At 45.4% G+C, this 23,947-nt stretch overlaps 1 protein-coding gene across 6 annotated transcripts in view; it reads right to left on the bottom strand.

The window, feature by feature from the left end:
• rras2 (RAS related 2) overlaps nt 1-23,947 on the bottom strand; it is a 148,057-nt gene that overhangs the window by 33,254 nt on the left and 90,856 nt on the right. The window contains exon 1 of one of the 6 annotated variants that reach the window (XM_072466430.1): nt 15,110-15,250. The exons of 4 other annotated variants lie outside the window; for them this stretch is intronic. In XM_072466430.1, the coding sequence (XP_072322531.1) occupies nt 15,110-15,112 (3 nt within the window). In that variant the 5' untranslated portion in view covers nt 15,113-15,250. Of the gene's footprint in view, nt 1-14,935; nt 15,050-15,109; nt 15,251-23,947 lie in introns of those variants that run through there. One more of the 6 variants, XM_072466431.1, reaches the window with a different exon arrangement.

The raw sequence follows: 23,947 nt of genomic DNA, 5'->3' as shown, positions 1-23,947 counted from the left end.
AACCATCATGCACTGCATACATTACACGTCTTAAACTCAGCCAATTGATCACATCATGCGGTCATTGTCCTAATTAGGATACGCTAATCGTGGAGACTGGTCCCAACAACGGAAAAGCAGGGACAAGTGTCCAATCCAACCGGGGCTGGTTTAGCACAGTGGGCTAAACAGCTGGCTTGTAAAGAGAACAAGGTCAGCAGCACGGGTTCAATTCCCATACCGGCCTCCCCGAACAGGCGCTGGAATGTGGCGACTAGGGGCTTTTCACAGGAACTTAATTGAAGCCTACTTGTGACAATAAGCGATTTATTTCATTTCAATAACCCAGATTCTGCAGAAGAAATCATATTTGAGATGTCAATCTTAAGATTGTCCAGAAAAATAGGCACCAAAATGGACTACAAAATCTTCAAGAATCACATCAACCATTTGAGATGGTTTTAATGTGACCTCATACTCCTTTGAAGTGCCAAGCTTGAAACTAAAGTACAAGGTCGTCAGTAGCTAAGTAAACAGAACAGCAATTATCTGTTCAAAATGCCAACTACTGTTTTAATGGTTCATGTGATGAGGAAGAGATGTTGCTTGGCTAATAGACTAACCAGGAAACAAGAATGAATTCCTAAGCTTCTCATTTGTGATTTAAAAGTAGAGGCAATTTTGCAGATCAAGCAGTGGATAGTTTATCAGCTATTCCCCATACAAATGGCTGACAAACTACCCATCCACCCCCAAAGCTCCCGAACACTCACCCTCCTCCTCAGTGATAGGCACCTCAGGTGCCATGATTTTCAGCAATGAGTCTTGGATATGGGCCTCACTGGCTCGGCCAGCATTTATTGCCCATCCCGAATTGCCCTTAAGGTGGTGGTGAGCTGCCTTCTTGAACCGCTGCAGTCCCAGAGATGTAGGTGCACCCACAGTGCTTTTAGGGAGGGAGTTCCAGGATTTTAACCCAGCAACAGTGAAAAACAGTGGTTAGAACTACTACCTCACAGCACCAGAGACCTGGGTTTAATTTTGGTCTTGCATGACTGCCTGTGGGGAGTCTGCACATTCTCCCAGTGTCTGCGTGTCTCCAGGTGCTCTGGTTTCTACCCACAATCCAAAGTTGTGCAGGTTAGGTGGATTGGCCATGCTAAAATTGCCTTTTAAGTGTCTAAATTGTGGGGGATAGGGTGGAGAATTGGGCCTAGTAGGGTGCTCTGTCAGAGGGTCAGTGCAGACTTAATAGGCCAAATGGCCTCCTTCTGCACTGTAGAGGGTCTATGAATTTTTTCAAGTGAAGAGGGTGAATGACTTGTAGGGGAACCACCAATTGGCAGTGTTCCCAGGTATCTGCTGCTCTTGTCCTTCTCTATCTAGATGGTAGTAGTCGTGGGTTTGGAAGGTGCTGCCGAAAGAGCCTTGGTGAATCCCTTGAGCGCATCTTAGTGATAGTATAGAAGGCTGCCACCTTTAGTTGGTGGTGGAGATATTGAATGTTTGTGGAACAAGAAACAATCAAGTGGGCTGCTTTGGCCTAGATGGTTAAGCTTCTCGTGTTGTTGGAGCTGCACTCATGTCGGCAAGTAGAGAATATTCCATCACACTTCAGACTTGTGCGCTGCAGATGGTGGACAGGCTTTGGGGGATCAGGAGGGGAGTTACTCGCCACAGGATTCATAGCCTCTGACCTGCTCTTGTTGGCACAGTTTTTACATGGCTAGTCCAGTTCAGTTTCTGGTCAATTGTAACACCAGGTAGCTGATAGTGGGCAGTGATGGCAACGCACTGAATGTCAAAGGGTGATTGGTTGGATTCTCTTATTGGAGATGGTCATTGTCTGGCAGGTATGGAACTTGAAACTTGTCAGCCCAAGCCTGGATATTGTCTGGGTCTTTCTGCATTTCGACATGAACTGCTTCAGTATCTGAGTCATAAATGGTGCTGAACATCGTGCAGTTCATCTGAAACATCCCCACTTCTGACCTTATGATGAAGATGGTTCGGCCCAGGACACTACCCTGAGGAACTCTGTAGTGACATCCTGGAGCAGAGATCATGGACCTCCAACCACCATAACCATCTTCCTTTGTGCCAGGTAAGACTCCAACCAGCGGAGGGGTCCATCGTTTCCCCCGCTGCCCGATTCCCATTTGCTCCAGCTTTGCTAGGGCTCATTGATGCCATACTCTGTTAAATGCTGCCTTGATGTCAAAGGCAGTCACTTTTACCTCACCTCTCACATTCAACTCTTTGGCCATGTCAGACGGAGACCGTCAGGAAGTCAGGGGTGGAGTAACCCTGGCAGAATTCAAATTGATCATCAGCAGGCAGGTTATTATGGAGTAGGTGACACTTGATCGCACTGGTGACTCCTTCCAGCACTTTATTGATGATTGAGTAGAATGGGCGGGAATTGGTTGAGTTGGATTTTACCTGCTTGGTGTACAGGACACAACGAGGCAATTTTCCACATTGCTGGGTGGATGCCAGTTGCAGCTGTATTGGAAGAGCATGACAAGGGGCGCAGCACGTTCTGGAGCATAAGACTTCAATACTATTGCCAGAATGACTTCAGGTGGCAGCCATGGAGTGAGTGGTCACACATTTGGTGCACTCAAGCTGGAATTGCTTGATCCTTTTTCACCCCATTTCAGGGGTGTTTGCTGGTGTGAGGTGCACGAGCACTGAGAAATAGAAGTGCTCCGTCGGTGGGGCCTGTTTTTGGCTTAAGACGAGGAATGTAACGAGTAACAGGCAGCAGCCTGGATGAGACTCTACTTGAGGTGCGCCAAAGGAAAAAATGGCGGAGGATAATGGGATATCGTTGGCCACCCCTGAGCAACTGGTGGACTTTCTGAATGCTACGATCCAGCAACAGAGGCAGGAGGCCTCAGAGGACATGGCGAAGATAGTGGAGCCATTTAGAGCAGCTAATGAGAGAGTTGAGCAGAGGCAGGTACAAGGTCTGGTGCTCCAGAAGGTGGGAGAGCATGAGGACCAGCTGGCATCGTTGGAGGCAGAGTGGGCGGCATGGGGAAGGGGAGGAGGGGGGAAATGCTGACTTGGGTGGAGTTGGTGTGGTGCAGTTGGTTACGGGGAGATGGCTGCGGGTATCTTGGGGAGGTCCCCAAGGGCGAGCAAGGTGTAGAGGCGTGGACCTGGGGAAGCTGGTTAAAGAGGGTCTATGTCTAATAGGCGTAACGAGCCCACCTGGTCTCTTCCCCCACCCCGCCCCGGATTGATTACGTGGAATGTTCGGTGAGCAATGGCCCGGTTAAAAAGGTCACACATTTTCGTGCATTTAAGGGGTTTGATGACGGACGCTGTGTTTCTTAAGGAAACACACCTGAAGCTGGGGGACCAGATGACCCGGAGGAAGGCTGAAGTGGGGCAGGTGTTCCATTCGAGATTGGATATGAAGATGAGGGGCGTGGTGGTGCTGATCAATAGGAGGTTGGCTTTTGAAGTGTGAAGTACTTTAAATGACTCGGGGGGGGGGGGGGGGGGGGGGGGGGGGGGGGGGCAGTGCAGGTTTGTGATGCAGAGTGGGAAGCTGGAGGGGATGTCGGTGGTGCTGGTGAATGTACAAACCTCAAATTGTGATGGTGTGGATTTCTTTCAGGAAAGATTCCGGACCTGGACACGCAGTGGCTGATTATGGCGGGGAGGGGTTATGAATTTTAATACGGTGCTGGATCCCAGGTTGGACCGGTCGTCGGTCCTTAAATGTTTCAGCCATGGCAAAGGAGCTGCTGGGGTTTATGAAACATGTGGGGGTTCGGGGCGGATCCGTGGCGGTTTGAGGCGCCACGGGCAAAGGAGTTTTCGTATTTCTTGTACATGTATCGTGTGTACTCCCGGATTGATTTCTTGGTCTTAGGTAAGACGCTGTTGGCGGGGGTAGTTGGATTGGAGTATTCGGCCTCTGACCACACGCGTCGGGTGGTGTAGGGGGAGGCTCAGCGGCCGCAGGGGAGGATGGATGTGGGGTTGTTGGCAGATAAAGGGTTAGCAAAAGGGTGAGGATGGCCATCCGGAATTATGTGGAGCAGAATAAAATGGTGGAGGTTCCCACCTCCACGTTATGGGAGGCTCTGAAGGCAGTTGGGGGGGGATTTATATTGATTCAGGCGCACAGGAAGAAGGTGGAGCGGGCTGAAAAATTGAGATTGGTGGAGGACATTCGGAGGGTGGACCGGAGCTATTTGGTGGTGCCCAAGATGGCGTTACAAAAGGAGATGTGGAGGCTCCAGGCGGAGCCTTAATGTATAAGGCAGGGGTGTCCGTTCTCTCCGCTACTCTTTGCCCAAGCGGTTGAGCCGCTGACAATGGCGCTTAAGGGTTCGAAGGAACGGAGGGGGATTGAGCACTGGGTATCTTTGCACGCGGATGATCTCCTGTTGTACTTTTCAGAGCCGGTCTGGAGCTTTGATAGGATTATGGTGGAGTTTGGCTGCTTTTCCAGGTACAAGCTTAATATGGGTAAAAGTGAGGTATTCCCAATTAATGGACAGGGTCAGGAGAGGAGATTGGGGGAGCTGCTGCTGCAGTTGGTGGGGGCGAGCGTTCACTTCCTTGGGATACAGGTGGCGCGGAGTTGGGCCGAGCTGCATAATTTGAACTTGGCGTGGCTGATGGAGGGGATGAAGGTGGACTTAAGAGGCGGGATGTGCTGCTATTCTCGTTGGCGGGTAGGGTCCAGATAGTAAAGATGATGGTGTTGCCGAAGTTTTTGTTTGTGTTCCAGAACCTCACGATATTTGAGCCCAAGTCCTTTTTTAGGAAGGTTAATGGGATGATCTGACGTTTGTGTGGGCAGGGAAAGCTCCGCGGATTAGGGGGGTGTTTTTTGGGGGGGGGGGGGGGCAGATAGCATTGCCAAGCTTGTTGAACTACTACTACTGGACAGCTATGGTTAGGAAATGGACAGTGGAGGAGCAGTCGGTTTGGGGGTGGTTGGAGGCGGCCTCGTATAAGGGGACCAGCCCGAGGGCACTGTTGTTGGCGCCCCTTCCGTTCTTGCCGGTCAGGTACTCCACGAGTCCAGTGGTGGTATCAGCACTGTTGGCAGCGCCTAAGATTGGAAGACATGTCTTTGTGGCACCGCTTTGCAATAATCATATATTTGCACCGGCAGGGTTGGATGCGAGGTTCCTGGGGTGGCGGCAGGTGGGATAGAATATTTCAGGGATTTGTTTGTGGGAGGGAAATCTGCAGGCCTGGAAGGGACGTATCAATTGCTGAAAAGGAATGGGTTCAGGTATCTGCAGGTGACTTCATGGAGGAAGGAGGTGTAGTAGTTTCCGATGCTTCTGCACCCAGTGTTGCAGGATAAGCTGCTACCCGAGGATGAAATAGGAGAGGGCAGGGTTGCAGATGTCTCTGGGGAGTTGATGAAGGAGAGTTCTCCCGAGGAGGTGAGGTGCAAGTGGGAGGAAGAGTTGGGTCAGGTGTTGGGGACCGACTATGGAGTGAAGCTGTGCAGAGGGTGAATACGTCCTCGTCGTGTACAAGAACAGGCCTTATCCAATTTAAGGTGGTGCACAGGGTCCACATGACAAGTGTCCAGGATGAGTTGCTTCTTTCCTGGGGTGGAGGAGAATCATGTGCATATATTTTAGGTGTGTCAGAAGTCGAGGACGTTTTGGAATGGATTTTCGCACGTAAGATCAAAGATTTTAGGGGTGGAGGTAGCCCAGAACCCAAGGGTGGTGATACTTGGGAGTGTCAGAGGATCTGGGAGTACAGGTGGGTAGAAAGACCAACATGTTGGTCTTTGCCTCCCTGATACCCCAGAGACAGATTTTGTTGTGCTGGCGGAATTCAGAGCTGCTGAAGGCTGGGGTGTGGCCGAATAATTTAGTAGAGTTCCCGCGTTTGGGAAAGATCAAGTTCGCCATTCGAGGTGCGGAGAGGGATGGGGTTCGCCTCAAGCTGGAAGCTGTTCATCAATTTCTTGGAGGAGTATCGAGTCGTCAGCACGGGAGGGTGGGATTTGTTTTATTTTCCTGTTTGGGTGTCAGGGTGGCAGCGGGGTGAGTAGAGGGGGATGCAGGGAGGAAGGGGTTTGTTTCCTGTTGCTGTAGTTGGCTTGTGTATTTCTTGGTTATGTTTATATTGAAAATGCCTTCAATAAATAAAGACTATTGCCGTAATATTGTCAGGGTCCATAGCCTTTGCAGTATCCAAGGCCTTCAGCTATTTCTTGATTTCATGTGGAGTGAACCGAATTGGCTCAAGGCTGACATCTGTGATGCTGGGAACCTCTGGAGGAGACCGAGATGGATCATCCACTCGACACTTCTGGCTGAAGATGGTGGAGAACACTTCAGGTTTATATCCTGCACAGATGTGCTGGGCTCCTCCATCATTGAGGATGGGGTCATTTGTGGAGCCTCCTCCTCCAGCAAGTTATTTAACTGTCCACTAGCATTCACGGCTGGATGTGGCAAGACTGCAGAGCTTAGATCTGATGTATTTGTTGTGGAATGACTTAGCACTTGACTATTACTTGTTGTTTATGCTGTTTGGCACACAAGTAGTCCTGTGTTGTAGCTTCACCAGGTTAATCTCTCATTTTTAGCTATGTCTGATGTTGCTCCTGGCATGCTCTCCTTCACTCCGTTGAACCAGTTTTGATTCCCTGGCTTGGTGATAATGGTAGAGTAGGGGATATGCCCGGCCACGAGGTTACAGATTGTGGTCGAGTATAATTCTGCTGCTGCTGATGGCCCGCAGCGCCTCATGGGTGCCCAGTCTGGAGTCGCTAGATCTGTACAAAGTCTGTCCCATTTAGCACGGTGGTAGTGCCACACAACGATGGAATGTGAAGATGGAGTTTAATCTCCAAAAGGACTGCGCAGTGGTCACTCCTACCGATACGGTCATGGATAGATTCATCGGTGACAGGCAGATTGGTGAGAATGAGGTCAAGTATATTTTTCCCTCTTGTGGCTCCCTCACCAGAGCCGCAGTCAGTCTAGCAGCTATGTCCCATAGTACCTGGCCAGCTCGGTTGGTGGTGGAACTACCGAGCCACTCTTGGTGAAGGACATTGAAGTCCCCCACCCAGAGTACATTATGTGCCCTTGCTATACTCGGTGCTTCCGCCAAGTGATGTTAACATGGAGTTCTGATTCATCAGGTGAGGGAGAACGCTGTGGTGATCAGCAAGAGGTTTCCTTGCCCATGTTTAATCTGGTGCCATGAGACTTCATGGAGTCCAGAGTCGATGTCAGGAACTCCCAGGGCAACTCCCTCCGGACTGTATACCACTATGCTACCATCTCTGCTGGGTCTGTCTTGCCAGTGAGCCAGGACATACTCCAGAATAGTGATGGTGTCGTCCAGCACATTATCTGTAAGGTACACATCCGGGAGTACAGCGAGATCAGGCAGTTGCTTTACTCACCTGTGAGACAGCTTTCCCAATTTTCGCACAAAGATGTTAGCAAGGAGGACATTGCAGAGTCGACAGGGCTGGGTTTACTGGTGTCATTTCCGGTGCTAGGTTGATGCCAGGTGGTCTGTCAGGTTCCATTCCTTGGTGCTTTCTTCGTAGTGGTTCAATATACTGACTGGCTTGCTAGGCCATTTCAATGTCAACCACATTACTGTGGGTCTGGAGTGAAGTGCAAGGCAGGGAAGGACGATAGGTTTACTTCCCGATTAGTGAACAGATCGGGTTTTACGACAAATTGACAATGGCTTCATGATCATCAGATGGTTTTACTGAGTTTAAATTCCACCATCGCCGTGGTGTGATTCGAACTAGGGTATTCAGAGGATTATCCTGTATTACTGGTCCAGCAACAATACTACTGCGCCACTGCCTTCCCTTAAGCGGGATGGAAGGTGGGTGGCCAGCTGTTGCTATACCTAGGGTATATTCAATTTGGACTTGCGCAGTGAGAAAATACCATCAAAATGCTGCCTGATTGGTTCAACCCAAAGTAGTAACATGCTACCTGGCACAGTATAATGCTGCCTGGTCTGCATTTTCATTTATACTCATCGCCTGGCTGTTGGCTTCATGGATTCTTAATGGCACAAAAGGAAGTCACTTGCCTATTGACTCCATACTGGCTCTCTGCAGAACAATCCAGTCAACCCCATTCCCCTGCTCTCTTTCCGTATCCCTGCAAAATTATTTTCTTCAAGAGCGCATTGAATTTCCTTTTGTAATAATTCATCGCCTCAGATTCCACCACCTTGGCGGTCAGTGTTCCAGGTGATTGCTACTAGCTGCATAAAAATATGTTCTTCCTCGCTGTCCCTTGCATATTTTGCCCAAAACATGAACATTGTGTCCCCTAATTCTTCTACCATCAGTGAATGGCAACAACTGTCTCTGGTCTACCTCAGGGCAGCACAGTAGCATCGTGGGTAGCACTGTTGCTTCACAACTCCAGGGTCCCAGGTTCGATTCCTGGCTTGGGTCACTGTGTGTCAAGTGTGCACGTTCTCCCAGTGTCTGCTCCGGGTTTCCTCCGGGTGCTCCGGTTTCCTCCCACAAGTCCCGAAAGATGTGCTGCAAGGTAATTTGGACATTCTGAATTCTCCCTCAGTGTACCCGAACAGGTACGTGGTGACGAGGGGCTTTTCACAGAAACTTCATTACAGTGTTAATGTGAGCCTACTTGTGACAATAAAGATCATTATATAAACCTGTCAATCTTGTACACCTCTTTCAAACCTCCCCTCAATTTCCTTTGCTCCAAGGAGAGCAGCAAGGAGAGCTTCTCCAGCAGAACCTTGCAGCTAAAATCTATCAAGCCAGAACCATTCTGGTAAATCTCCTCTGCACCTTATCAAGGACCTTGACATCCTTTCCTAAAGTGTGATGACCAGAACTAGATACGATAGTGCAGTTGTGGCTGAACCAGAGCTTTATGAAGTTTTAGTGTCACTCCCCTGCCTTTGTATTGGATACCTCTATGTGAGGCTCAAGATTGCATGTGCTTTCTCATGTGCTCTCTCAACATGTCCTGCCAACTTCTTTTGCAATCAATAAGAGACACGACGACGGACGGGGACACGACGACGGACGGGACCCCGCCCCCGCCACACATTGTCGCAGGCATCCATTTCCCTAATTTTGAAGAAAATTAAGGACCTGGAGCAGTATGGGTCGCACCGCCCGATATCGCTGCATAATGTTGATGCAAAGTTATTCGCGAAGTATTGCAGTCTCGAATAGAGAACTGTGTGCTGGGGTGATAGGAGGGGACCAGACTGAATTTGTGAAGGGAAGACAGTTGTCGGCGAATGTACACAGGCTGCTTAATGTTATTATGATGCCCTCGGAGAGGCAGGAGAAAGAAGTAGTAGTGGCACTGGATGCGGAGAAGACCTTTGATCTGGTGGAGTGGGCGTATTTGTTGGAGGTGCTGGGTCGGTTGGGATTGTGGATAAAGTTCGGCTGCAGTATAGGGTGCCAATGGTGAGCGTTCAGGCGAACAGGACAAGTTTGGGGTACTTCAGGCTACATCGAGGGACGAGGCAGGTGGCCACTCTCCCCCATTGCTTTTCATCTTGGCGATAGAGCCGTTGGCAATGGCACACAAGTTCACAAGGGGTTCATAGCATTTACAGTGCAGGAGGCCATTCGGCCCATTGAGTGCACCAGCCCTTGGAAAGAACACCCTACTCAAGCCCATGCCTCCACCCTATCCCCATAACGCAGTCACCCCACTTTACCTTTTTTGACACGAAGGGCAATTTAGCATGGCCAATCCACCTAACCCGCACATCTTTGGACTGTGGGAGGAAACGGAGCACCCGGAGGAAACCCACACACACACACGGGGAGAATGTGCAGACTCCGCACAGACTGTGAGCCAAGCCGGGAATCAAACCTGGGACACTGGAGCTGTGAAGCAATTGTGCTAACCACTGTGCTGCCTTGCTGCTGGGTTGGAAAGGGATTGAGCAGAGGGGTACTGAGCACATAGTTTCACTGTATGCGGACATTTCAGACCCGGTGTGCAACTTTGAAAGGATCATGGAGATCTTATGGCAATTTGGCCGGTTTTTTGTGGTGCAAATGGAACATGGGGAAAAGAAAAGTGCTCCCGACCAATGCTAGAGAGCAGGCGAGGAGGTTAGGGGAGTTGCTGTTCCGGAAGGTGGAGCGAGTTTTCGGTATCTCTGAATCCAGGTAGCACGCAGCTGGGCCCAGCTACACAAATTGAACTCGGCATGACTGGTGGAGGGAATAAAGGCGGATTTCAAGAGTTGGGATGTGTTGCCACTGTCACTGGCTGGTCGCGTGCAGACAGTTAAAATGACAGTGCTGCCCAGGTTCTTGATCGTGTGCTGGAACCTCCCATCTTTGTCCCCAAAGTCCTTCAGGAAGGTGAATGGGATAATTTTGGGGTTTGTGTGGACGGGGAAGACCCACAGGTGAGGAGGGTGTTTTGGAGCGGGGGCGGGAGAGTGCTGGCATTGCCAAATTTGATAAATTACTACTTGGCATCGAACATCGCAATTGTGAGGAAATGGGCTGTGGAGGAGGGGTCAGTGTGGGGATGGATGGAGGTGACATCATGACGGGTTAGAGGGCACTGTTATTGGCACCCCTTCTGTTCCAGCTGATCAGGTACTCCGTGAGCTCAGTGGTGGTTTTGGCGCTCCGGGTGTGGAGTCAGTGTGGACAGCATTTTGGGTTGGAGGGCATGTCTTTGTGGGCGCCAATATGTGACAAACATAGGTTTGTGCCAGCGGGGCTGGTTGAGAGGTTCCAGGGATGCGGCAGGAGGGGATAGAATACTTTAGGGACTTGTTTATAGGGAGTAAGTTTGGAGGACTGGAGGAGATGTACGAGTTGCCAAAAAGGAATGGTTTTAGGTACCTGCAGCTGAGGAACACTTGTGAGGAAAGAGGTGCCATCATTCCCAGGGCTGCTGCCTCCGGTGTTGCAGGGCAGTTTGTTGTCTGAGGATGATATTGGGGGGAGGCAGGGGGCAGATATCTACAGTGAGTTGATGGAGATAGAGGGCCCTCCGTTGGAGGAGATCAAATCATAAATGGGAGGAGTTGGGCTGAGACATGGGAAGAGGCCCTGCGGAGGTGAACGCGTCCTCGTTGTGTGCGAGGTTAAGCCTCATCCAGTTTAAGGTGGTGCACAAGGCCCACAAGACTGTTGTGAGGATGAGCTGGTTCTTTGCAGAGTGGAGAATAGTTGTGGGAGATATGAGGAAGTCCCACGCATCACGTCCACATGTTTTGGGCATGTCCAAAGCGGACGGAGATCTGGTAGGGGTTCTCGGACGTTATATCCAAGATTCTGGATGTGGGTGTGGCCCTGGGTCCAGAGGTGGCGACATTCGGTGTGTCGGAAGATCCGGGAGTCCAGGTGGGAAGAGAGGCCGATGTACTGGCCTTTGCCTCCCTGATAGCCCGGGAACAAATCTTGTTGGGTTGGCGGGACTGAGCCGCCGAAGGGGAGGGTATAGGTGAGTGACCTGTCAGGATTCCTGCTGTTCGAGAATATCAAGTTCGCTTTGCAGGGGTCGAAGGAAGGGTCCATCCGTAAGTGGAACCATTCATTGATTTCTTCAAGGTGGATTGAGGGCTCAGCATAAGGGGTCGGGGGGAATAAGGGGGGAAATTTAGGAAGGCAGAGTGCAGCGGGGTGTTGTTATCTGGGGAGGTTGGGGGCTTATGGTTTCTGTTCATGTTGATGTTTTGGTCTTCCAATAATTTTATGCATATATGTAAGAAGCCTTAAATAAAAATATATATATATTTTTTTAAATTATTTTCCTCACAGTTCACAACACGTTCAAGTCAACACGTTCAAGTTTTGCGTCATCTGCAAACGTTTTAATTGTTCCCTGTAAGCCCAAGTCTAGGTCATTAATATAGATCATGAAAAGCAGTGGTTCTATTCCCAGTCACTGGATATCCCCATTGTATACCTTCCTCCAGTCCAAAAAAATATGTTCATCACGACTTTCCTTTTTCGAATACGGAGCCAACTTTGTAACCATCCGATCACTTTCTCTTTTATTCCATGTGCTTCAACTTCATCGATAGTCACTCTATCCAATACCTTTTTCTAAGTCCAGATACACGAACACATTAACAATCAAGTAGGCTTTAACAAATCTGCTGGATTGCTCTAATTAATCCGCACTTGACCATGTGACTTAACTTTGTCCCAGGCTATTGTTTCGACACGTTCTCCCACTACCTTAATTAAACTAGCTGGCCGACACTTGCTGAGTCTATTGTTACACCCTTTCTTCAACAAGGGTGCATGCAACAATTGCAACTCAGCAGTCCTCTGGCTCCAGATCTTGCTCTCTCCTCTTTCACCCTCCGCCCAAAAGCATAAAAACATTTCAAAATCTCAATTTATGGCAGCCTATTTAAGATAAATTAAACTTGGGGGAAAAAAATCAGTCATTTTTAAAGAATATATAGACCAATGCTTGGTGTGCAGCTTTTGAGCATATTTCAAAGCCACAGTAAAAATTCAAAATCACAGTTTGGATCTTAAATAAATCTTCCTTGCCAAGAAATTTTGAATCCTGTACAGTAAAACTAAATTGTCAGAATGGCACAGACTTAACTGTACATCATTATTCAGAGGAAAATATTTCTCTCTTTCTCCCTTTCACTCATACTGCTTACAATAAAGAAACACTGTTCATTCAGGCTGCACATTCAAGTCTTCAATATTGTCATTACATATGGATGGTGAAAAGCAGTTTTCAAAAATATTCTAACTATTAGATGTAATTAATCTAATTTATGAATTTTCCCCGATTTCAAACTCTCTCTCAAAATGATACATTTGCCACACAAATCAAATACTGGCAACAACAAATACTTCACAGCATAATGGGTGGCTTCTCCCACTGGAGCCCAGTCTCAGCAAAGCTCACAAGAAATGAATCACAGGAAGGAAGCCACATCCTCAGCTACCCCCATCATTTCAACAGGCCATTATGTATGACCTGTCAAACATCAATAGCTGCTCGAGAACAGATACATTTACTGAAGAGATTTGGAAATATTTTGATGTAATGACTTGTTGATCACCAATACTGACCCCCACCGCCCCGCAAAAAATGTCAAATTCTCTTTTCTCCACCGCTTCTCAAAACAAAAGGTGGCAAAACCCAAAGGAAAGAACCACATTGGGGAGAACGTCACTGAAGTTTTGACTTTGAAACTCATCTCAAATTTGAATGCTGGTTAAACCTGACAGAGCTTTTAACAAGTTATATATCATGAAGACCCAACAATAAAATAGCATATACAAATCCATTTTCTGAAGAAGTCATGAAGTCAAAGGCTGGTCATTAACTTATTTCATCTTAGCACCAATTCTTAGACTCGTGACAAATAGTTTTGTGCACTGTGTGCACCAATTTTAGTTTATTCTGAAGAGAAATCTTTTGGCGAAATAGAAATCATTCCGCACCAAGAATGACGTTGCAGGTAAAAACAGAAATCAAACAATTCATGTCAAACAGTCCATACCCTTTAATACTCAAAAAAAAGTTGGAATACAAACTCAAGCACCTATTAATTATTTTGCAAACCATCTTTCTCAAACATCAAATTAAACTTTATACCTGAAAGCCTGTCACAGAAAAGCTTTTTAGCTCTGAAGAGGATTCATATAGACTCGACAAGAACATGTTTCTCTCTCCACAGATGCTGCCCAACCTGCTGAGTTTCTCCAGCATTTGGTTTTTATTGCAGATTTCTAGCATCTGCAGCATTTTGTTTTTATTTAAGCCTGACATGGAATTTTACCTCCAAACAAGCCATCCAGGTTAATCAAAGGAAGGAGGCCTGACGAATGTCTGTGTTTGTGAAATCTTCCATTCTTTACATTTTTGCACACATTGGGCTGGAAGGGGGGACAGAGACAGATATCACAGCTACTTTCATCTACCAATAAATGCAAAGTTTCCCCTAGGCAAAGAGACCGGCGGCACCAAAAGTACTGAAAAATTGTCAATGGAGAGGACACTTACTCTTATTCAAAATTCATAAACATCCATCACTCAAGCCAAGCCAGTCAAATAAAGAAACAAAGAAAGAATGCATTTTCAGACATTTATAAATTAGAATCATAATGGTTACAGCACAGAATGAGGTCATCCAGCCAAGATCATCTCTCGGCAAGGACAATGTAAATAATACCACTACCCCACCCTTTGAGTCATACAATTTATTTTCCCTTCAGGTGCTTTTATAAGCCATGATTGAATTTGCCTCCAAGCAGTGCATTCCAGATCATAGCTGCTTGCTGCATAACAACTTTCCTCATGCCACCTTCAGTTCTTGCCGATCTTAGCTCTCAACACTTTCAGCAACTTTCAACCCTCTGGCTCAATAGGATGCCTAAGATTTTCAATTTAATGTTGGAATATATAAAACAGAGAAATCTCAACACTTTTTCTGTACATGGATAAAACAAAAGTCATAAAATTACAGAATATAAAATCGCACTTGCAGGGAACAGATAAAAGTTCAATTTGTCTTATACATTCACCAGCAAACAATTATGGTAACTGCTGAAGTTAACTTCAAACTTTGCCAAGCAACTTCAGTTACAGCAACACAAGCTCCATTTTCCAATCTTGCTCTTCATGGCAAACACGAAAACAATAAAAACATTACAATCCTGCAGCAGAGCCAAACCATTCTAATACTTGTGCTTACCCCATGTCGTGCAACAGTTAAAAAGTACAAATACACATAAAACTGAAGGATTAAAAATGCCAAAATTCTATAACATACATATGCATTAATTGAAACAGTATTCATGTATATTTATTTTCATACTATTTCTGGTTACAATTGCACAGACGCAGTTTAGCTCTCAAAATATACTGTCACGGACAAGTCGAGAGTAAAACAAACAGGATTGTATTAATTAAAGAACATCTAAACAATCAGGATTCCAAGATATGAGCCTTACTGTTTAAATCAGGATTTAACAAAGTGAGGGTCGCGACCTGCGGGTGGGTTGCGGGCGGTGCCGGAAGGTTGCGGAGTCCACGGCCAGAAAACATTCTGCAATTCATAAGAAGCCGCACCCTATAAAAACAAGAATTTTACAAGCCATCGACTCAACATGAAGCTCACGTCATACCATTCAAGGGTGCAAGTGTGCCACGGCCGCTGGCATCCCCACGCACAAGCCTCAACCATTTCTCTCAGCAACCGCCCGGCTCCAGCTGTAACTGCCGCTCAAATGCTGCGTTCAAAATCAGTTCTCTTCCCAACAGACCCCTCCGCCCCATCAGTTAGCATAGCAACAATCCCGAGGTGTTAGAATGTTTGCCATAAGCACAAAGGACTCTTTGATTGAAAGCCACGTAGAAAGATCTTTCATTTCCTTGTCCTTGCAACTGTGCAGAATTTTGGGACTGAATATCAAATTCAACGGACAGTCGGTGAACCCAGTTGACATTTCACTCAATCACTGGTCACATGGCAGCTTGTTTTTAAATGCTTCACTTGCAATATATTGGAATAAAGCAGCATTTCGACATGTTTCCTTTTCGGTGCTTTGAATTAGCTTTGTTCAAGACAACTGGAACGTTTTCTGAAAAGCAACTCCGAGTGGGCAATATACACTAGTCATACCATGATGGGACGGTGCAAACCTGTGCAGACATGCCCCGCGTATTGATCATAGGAAATTATGGAGCTGGTGGTTTGTATTGGATAGAATGTTTCAACAAAGAGTGTGGCGCTGTTGCTGAGCTGTTTTGTGATAATTGGAACATTGCAAAATTTAGACAGGTGTGGGAATATCGGTGCAGCTCACTGGTGACCTGAATCTTTGGTGTAGAATGTTCTTGTGTTCCAGTTTGAGCCCGGGGGGATGCTCTTCTGTACCATGGGAGTCTTATACTTTTAGCTTTATTCCTGTATTTTACAGGAGACGATGCTGAGCCAAAGACAAAGAGCACCCAGTGAAAATCGGCCAGTGAGCATATACAAAATGTCCTTCTCCCAAGGATTAATCATTTATTAAGGTGGAATACCGGTGCAGTATCTCTCATGAGTAACTTTCCTTCATGTGTGACCCTGGAGAGTGAACTTTTACAGATAGGAAGAAAGCACTGTCTGATCCTGTCCTCACTAAATGTTAGCATAAATTCAATGCAGCAGGGGTTACTGGATAGTGATTCAGAACAGGAAAACTAGATGATTTTCTTTTCTTTCCTTCCCTCGCCTGGGGCAAGAAAACCTTAGTGTCCGAACAGTGCCTCGAATCACAATAGGCTGAGTAGGCAAACATTCCGTGAGCCCTGAAGGTCGACTAGCGTGGGTCCCAAAGGTCGGTCCGTTGGCAAAAGTGGATCCCAGAAAAAAAAGTTTGAAAAACACTGGTGTAAAGAATACTACAAGTTTTTTTCTACCCAATTACACTACTTGAATTTTGATAAGAAATAACCCCTGAATTTAAAAAAAGGTATTGAACAGCCATCCAACAGTCAATTCAAATAATTCAAAGAGCAAATGCCTTGGAGCATACAGGGAGATCACAAACTTGCCCTGTGTGAGATCTGCTTGCAAATGCTGTGTAGGAATATCAAAGTTTGACAACTTAGTTTTAAAACTATGAGAGTGGTTTAACATCACTAAATTTGTTTTACAATAAATCTATCCAAAACTTAGTAAAAAATTATTTCTATCTATTGCAAGGCACATTTCCAGTCATATTGAAAGCCATTGATCTCTACAATGGCAAAGTGGGGGTCTCAACCCTCAGGTGGGTCAGGGCAATGAGCAGATTAGCATGTCCTGTACGTGCACTTGCCGCCAATTTTCCTTTCCTTTCTAGCACGTCAATTGCATGTAACAATGGATTGTTTTGTTAGCCAAAAGGGGCAGAGGCACCAATAGCCGATACACCTACTGGCCAAGATCTCACAGAGAACGTTAGCTGCTCCACCAAGTCCATGATAAGACAGCAGCACTAATGCTAGCTATGAACAAAGTGTCAAGACCTCCAACAAACGGCCTTCAAAGAAAAAACAAAAATCAGGAACAAAGCAGTACAATGACCATTTTTTGAGGTGTGGTTTTGTTGTCAATTGTGCCAACACAAATCAGGATGCAAAGCCCATCTGTTATATGCAGGGAAATACTGGTCAGTGAAAGTTTAAAACCCTTAAAACTGCAAAGATATTTAAAGACTAAACAAGGTGATCTGGAGAAAGGATGCAACAAGATCTGAAATCATCAGCTCAAGATCTTAGCAGAAATGTAACATTTCATGACAAAGCACAATTAGTCTCTTGCATGGTAGCTTACCACCCAGTTCAAGAGAAAATTCCCCACACTGTTGCAGAAACATTAATTCTTCCTGCAACTTAAGACATGGTTCACATGGTCTTAGGCTAGAAGTCAGCCGAAAAACTGAAATGCATCCCACTTAGTGCAAATTCCGCGAGACATTGTTTTATCGCCGAAAATTAGAAGTACAACTTATTTCTCAGTTGGAGTTGGTGGTTGATTTTGCAATACTACTGGATAAAAATACGGATGTTACAGATTACGCAACCTTATTAGCTTACATTAGGTATGTTTGGCACAACAAATTTGTTGAGTATTTGTTGTGCTGTTTGACATTACCAATGCGGACTAATTCCAAAGGAATCACAAGCAATGGCGCAGCCAACATGACTGGGAAAACAGCGGAGTTGTTATATGGATTAAGGAGGCAGCTGGTCAGGACATTGTTTGGAATCATTGTTTTAATTCACCGCGAGGCACTGCCATTCAAAGGAATTCCATCCGATCAGCGCAGCACACCCAATAGCAGGCTTTTCAAGGCTGTGTGTTCAGAGATGGGGACGAAGCACTCAAATTTATTGTCCCTCATAGGTACGTCGGCTGTTAAGGGATCGGGTGCTTGGTCGAGTGTACAAGCTGAGGAATGAAATACACGCTTTCCTCCTTGACAAATGATCCCCTCAAACTAATTTACTGATTAAAACTGGCAGACATCCAAGCATTTTGCTACTATTGCCATTCACAGCGACCGACATGTGCGAGGTGGGGTTTTTTGTTTTGACAAAGCTGAAGACAAAGCAAAGGAACCGGCTGAACTCTGCACGCCTTGTATGCATGTTGCCCTCTCATCCTATGAACCTGATTGGAGTGAGAGCGTGAGGACCAAGCATTCCCAGCTGTCCCATTAAGTAACCATGGCACACAGCCATGTGGCAGTGAAATATACATGAAATATCATTTTCTTATGACACTGCCTTTTCCTACTATTTTGATTGCAGAGACAATCAGTTAATTACTGGGTGTTCGGATTTAATGGTCCATAACAGAATTGTAACAGTATCTACCATTGGAACATTAATTTACAAATGTATTCTGGTTCCAAGCACACAGATGGACAAATCTAAATGTTATTTACCGCATACACTCATGTAAAAGTTGAATTTTTGTGGGACTTTTGAGGGTTAGGGGTTGACATTTTGTTTTTGTTCAGCAAAGATATTAAGAGATTTGGGCCAACGGCAGGTATATGGAGTTAGACACAGATCAGCCATGATCTCATTGAATGGTGGGACAGGCTCGAGGGGCTGAATAGCCTACTCCTGTTCCCATGACATTTACATGTTTAACATTTGCGGGGCTTTCAACTACCGATGTTGCTGACTCTCCGAGCCAGTGAACCATGTTGGGTTTTCAGTGCCTGTTCCAATGTGTTTTTGTGGGGCTTACTTTCAGCTACTGACTCTTGCAGCTCACACAACAGCTGGTTACTCCACAGATACCTTTTGGGCTGGAGGGCTGGTGGACACCGACTCCGCAGTTTGTTCCAAACTTAATTTCTCACTGAAATGATGGAGGGAAGTTCCCCGATATCAGTGGAAAAATTACACTGTTCTAGCTCTGGTGCAGAAAGATCAAAAAACCCTAGCTTCAAATCCTGGTATCTTTGACATGATATACAAATGACCCAGTCACCGAACTTCAGATAAGGAATACGCCAGTCCAAACTTCAGCCAAACCTGGCATTCAAACGTGGGCATTTTCATAATTATGGCTCTAGAATTATTTATGTAACATATCCTGAGCCACCATGGTTAAACCAACTGGCATGGAGAAATTACAAAGCTGGCCTTTGAGGCTACTACTATGACAACTGTTGGGACAGTTGGCTTGTCAAAATTGGGTCAGTCGTGATTAAAAGGACTAACTTTCAACCTACAGCACACAGGGTTAACTTGTAGTTTTTAAAAATGGACTTCAAAAACGTTTTTACAAACCATTCTTTGGGTGTTCATGCCACAGAAAAAGCAGTATAACCAGATTTTTCAGGTCTTTGTTAGTTATAGCTACCAGTTCAGCTGCTGCAAGCTGAAAAATCGCACCCCCACCCCTCCAGAAAACACTTCATCTCAGAATTTTCATCTTCCCATCACAGAGACAGAATTAAGTGCCATCAACCGCTGTCTTGCCATTAGTGGCAAAGCACAATAGGTCACAAAATGTCACCCCATATTGATTCGGAAATTTTAAACATTTCATAATTTAACTGGGCTCACTCAGATGTTAAAATGAGCCACTGCAAGTTGCAGAATGAATTTTATACTTCTCCCACAACGGCCAGGCTGTTTCACAAACCAAGCTGCAAAGCCAACAAGTCCTGAATGTCTATATTGTGGCAGCAAGTTGAATTAGATATAGTTCTTGTACTGTAGTTCCAAGGCAAGGTGTTATACTACAAGCCTGTAGGACAAAGACACAGAGCTGTACTAACCACATCCTTGCAGCAAAGCACTGGAATAATTTTTGCAATGCATCGACAGCATCAAGAAAATGGAGGAAACAGTCCACACCAATGAGAGACTAACAATTTCAATATGTAATTGATGGTGATATCCTTTTATAATGAGTCACTGCTGTAATTTTTTCCCCTACTCAAGCTCTGCAAATGCCTTTGACTTTTGATAGGAAATAAAAAACCTATATGGCGTCTTTAGTTGAACTAAAACCACATGTGAATGAAAGGATGAAAAATGGTACACAGCTACATTTTATTTACAAATAACACAAATGTACAGAACCAAATGGAGAAAGGATTAGTTTAATCCTATTTTCAAACTCATGTAAATGGAAAAGTATTTTCTAATGCTAAATAATACACAATGTTGTCAAGCTCAATTAAGAGTTCTTCCTTCAGCAACATTCAATCAATACAACATGCTGCTTGCCAAAGTACAGTAAATTCCTTTCAAGCAAGAAAAGCTTGAGCATGTGACTTTGATATGTATATTTTCCTTCAATGACCAAGCTTCAAGTTGAGGTTATAAAACTGAGTCATTTCCAAAAATTCTGAACAAATAAAAGGGGCACCATGTCTCAGTTTACATAAGACAAAAAAAGGGAGTAGGAATGGTTGGTAACTTTAGTGTTCACCTGAACCTGGGAACAGGATAAATTGGTCCTGCCATTGTAGGAAGGATGCCAGTCCAGAGGTGTACAGGGTTTTTAAAAAACAAAAACAATCTCATCCCTTTGCCTTCACGCTAAATGTTCCCATCACAGGAGAGGGACCATCAACACCAAGAGAGAATCTAACCACCTCCCCTTGACAGTCAATTACATTACCATCACTGAATCCACCACGATCAATAGCCTGGCAGATACCACTGAGCTGAACAGAATTGGGTCAGCAATGGCTACAAGAGCAGGTCAGACTGGGAATTCTGCAGAGTGTAACTCACCTCCTGACTCCACAAAGCCTCTCCACTATCTACAACACACAAGTCTGGAGTGTGATGGAATACTCTCCACTTTCCGGAATGAATGCAGCTTCAGCAACACTCAAGAAGCTTGACACAATCCATGACAAGCAGCCTGTTTGATCGGCACCCCATTCACCACCTTAAATATTCAGTCTTTCCACCACTGATGTACAGTAGCAGCATTGTGTACCATCTCTAAAGGTTCCTTTGACAGCACCTTCCAAGCCCATAACCTCCACCACCTAGAAGGACAAGGATAGCATGTGCAGGAGAATACTACCATCTGCAAATTGCCCTCCCAAGCCACTCATCATCCCGGCTTGGAACTAGATTGTCGTTCCTTCACTGTTGTTGGGTCAAATTCCTGGAACTCCTTCCTTTATTTTTATAAATTTAGAGAAGGCAATTAATTTTTTCCAAGGGGAATTTAGCGTGGCCAATCCACCTAGCCTGCATGACTTTGGGTTGTGGGTCGAAACCCACGCAAACACGGGGAGAATGTGCAAACTCCACACGGACAGTGACCCAGAGCCGGGATCGAACCTGGGACCTCGGCACCATGAGGCAGCAATGCTAACCACTGAGCTGCCTGGGAACTCCTTCCTAACAGCACCGTGGGTATACCTACACCACAGGCACTGAAGCTGTTCAAAGAAGGCAACATCATCATTACCTTCTCAAGGATAATCAGGGATGGGCAATAAATGCTGGCCGAGCCAGTGATGCCCACACCCATGAAAGAACAAAAAACACACCAAAATGAAAATGGGGGATTGCATTCAATAATGAATCACCTGTCTCTGTTTACTGTGATGCGAGGGAGATATTAGGAAATTGGGTCCAGAAATAAGACCCCAACGTATCAGGCAATTTAGAGATTAAACAGACTGAGGAGGAAAAAAACCTGCTATCACAGAATCAGAGGGATATGCCCACACCCGGCTATGTTACATTGTTCCAGTCAGACTTAAACTCATTACACAGGGTGCCACAGATCCATTTGTTCTTCAGGTCACTCCTGTCTGACCAGCTATTAGCACATTTCAGAGTTTGATGGTCCCTTTGTCCATCAATGGGAGGTTATTTGCCTATCAATAGCATGGCTCTGTTTTTTTGTATAAAAGGGTAATCGAACAGCCAAGATAACATTGATTGGTTCAAGCCTGAAAACCCTAGCAGAGAACCTTAGTTTCATGGGCTGAAGGTGCTCAGAGAGTGAGAGAGAAAGAACGCTGAATACAGTTACAGAGGAGAAGGCCTTGGAAATTGACCGATAGGTCAAGAAAGTTGCCACTAAGGCAGGGTTTGGAAAAAGGGTTCTGAACCAATGTCCCGAACAGAAATAAATTTTCTTAGTCAATGCAAGTATTGCCTTGGGCTGCCAATGTAAGAGCATGAGAGCTACATATTCTGTAAAGTGCTGTTTAACGGGAATTAGTGCGTTAAGGTTAAGAAACTTTATGTAATCTGCTATTGTTATAGTTGAAGTTTAAAAGTTTAAATATGGTTTTCTTTTGTTTTAATAAAGTTGTCTATAAAATTACGATGTCCAATTTCTTATATTATCATTCCTTGAACGAATCAATCTTTCCGCACCGTCTTAAAACGGATACAGACTCTTAGCCACTGTTGAGAGCTGACTAGGCACCTGTAACATTACGCCCACCACTAACTGATGACCTTTATCTCGCTTTACCCCCAGGTCCTGAAAACTCTCTTCTTTTTTTTTTAATGGGACCAGAGGAATCAGGATATATCGGTCTAGGAGATACACTGTCACCCTATCTTACCTAAACTGAAAAAGCAAAGGTGAGAGCAGTCTATGGTCCTCTGGGATTGTGGAAGCATTTTTCATAATTGAGTGCATAAGACAGACATTAGGACTTTGAACAAGGGTGATGAGTTCCCCATGTTCAGCATAAGAGGTGAACATGGAAAGTTATCCAAACAAAACATTCTGACTACACTTCATCAACTAAGAGCAATGCACACAAAATAGGACTGCTTGAGAAATTGGACTACTTGGGAAATATGAGGAGGCCAGTCAGCCCTTTGAGCCTACTCTGCAACTCAACAAGAAAATGACTGATCTATTTCAACTCCTCTTCTTCCTGTTGCTCCTCAAATTCCACCTTTTGCTTCAGCTCCAATGCTTGTTCTTTTCCAAGGTTCAATTGCACAGTAGTATTCAGCGCACGATTACAAGTTTTGACACCTATATAGCTCTAGGCGACACTAAAGAACCATAGCATAAACTCGCAACCGTGAGTGGATTTCACCCTCAAATTGACAGTCGATAACAAGGATTGAAGTACAACTCCAGATTTGTCGATGCCTCTGTTATACGTCTGCAGGAAACAATAGATGCTCAACAGGAGTCACCTGGATTGGATTTGTTAGTTTATTGTCACGTGTACGGAGGTACAGTGAAAAGTATTTTTCTGCGTGCAGCTCAAACAGATCATTTGTACACGAAAAGAAGTAATAGGGCAACATAAGGTACACAATGTAAATACATAGACAGCAGCATCGGGTGAAGCATACAGGAATGTAGTATTAATCAGATCAGTCCACAAGAGGGTAATTTAGGTGTCTGGAAACAGCAGGGAAGAAGCTGTTTGTGCCATGTGCTCAGGGATAAACCCGAGAACACAAAAGGATTGTGGCTTTTAAGTTATCGTAGATGTACACCACCTTCTCCTTCATCCTAATTATCAATCAATACATAGAACATAGAACACAGAACATTACAGCGCAGTACAGGTCCTTCGGCCCTCAATGTTGCGCCGACCTGTGAAACCACTCCAAAGCCCATCTACACTATTCCCTTATTGTCCATATGTCTATCCAATGACCATTTGAATGCCCTTAGTGTTGTCGAGTCCACTACTGTTGCAGGCAGGGCATTCCACGCCTTTACTACTCTCCGAGTAAAGAACCTACCTCTGACATCTGTCTTATATCTATCTCCCCTCAATTTAAAGGTATGTCTCCTCGTGCTAGACATCACCATCCGAGGAAAAAGGCTCTCACTATCCACCCTATCCAATCCTCTGATCATCTTGTATGCCTAATTAAGTCACCTCTTAACCTTCTTCTCTCGTACGAAAACAGCCTCAAGTCCCTCAGCCTTTCCTCATAAGATCTTCCCTCCATACCAGGCAACATTCTGGTAAATCTCCTCTGCACCCTTTCCAATGCTT

This window comes from Scyliorhinus torazame, chromosome 10, assembly GCF_047496885.1.
Source record: "Scyliorhinus torazame isolate Kashiwa2021f chromosome 10, sScyTor2.1, whole genome shotgun sequence".
NCBI lineage: Eukaryota > Metazoa > Chordata > Chondrichthyes > Carcharhiniformes > Scyliorhinidae > Scyliorhinus > Scyliorhinus torazame.
The sequence above is the reverse complement of the archived record's forward strand: the minus strand, read 5'-3'. Positions and strand labels throughout refer to the sequence as shown.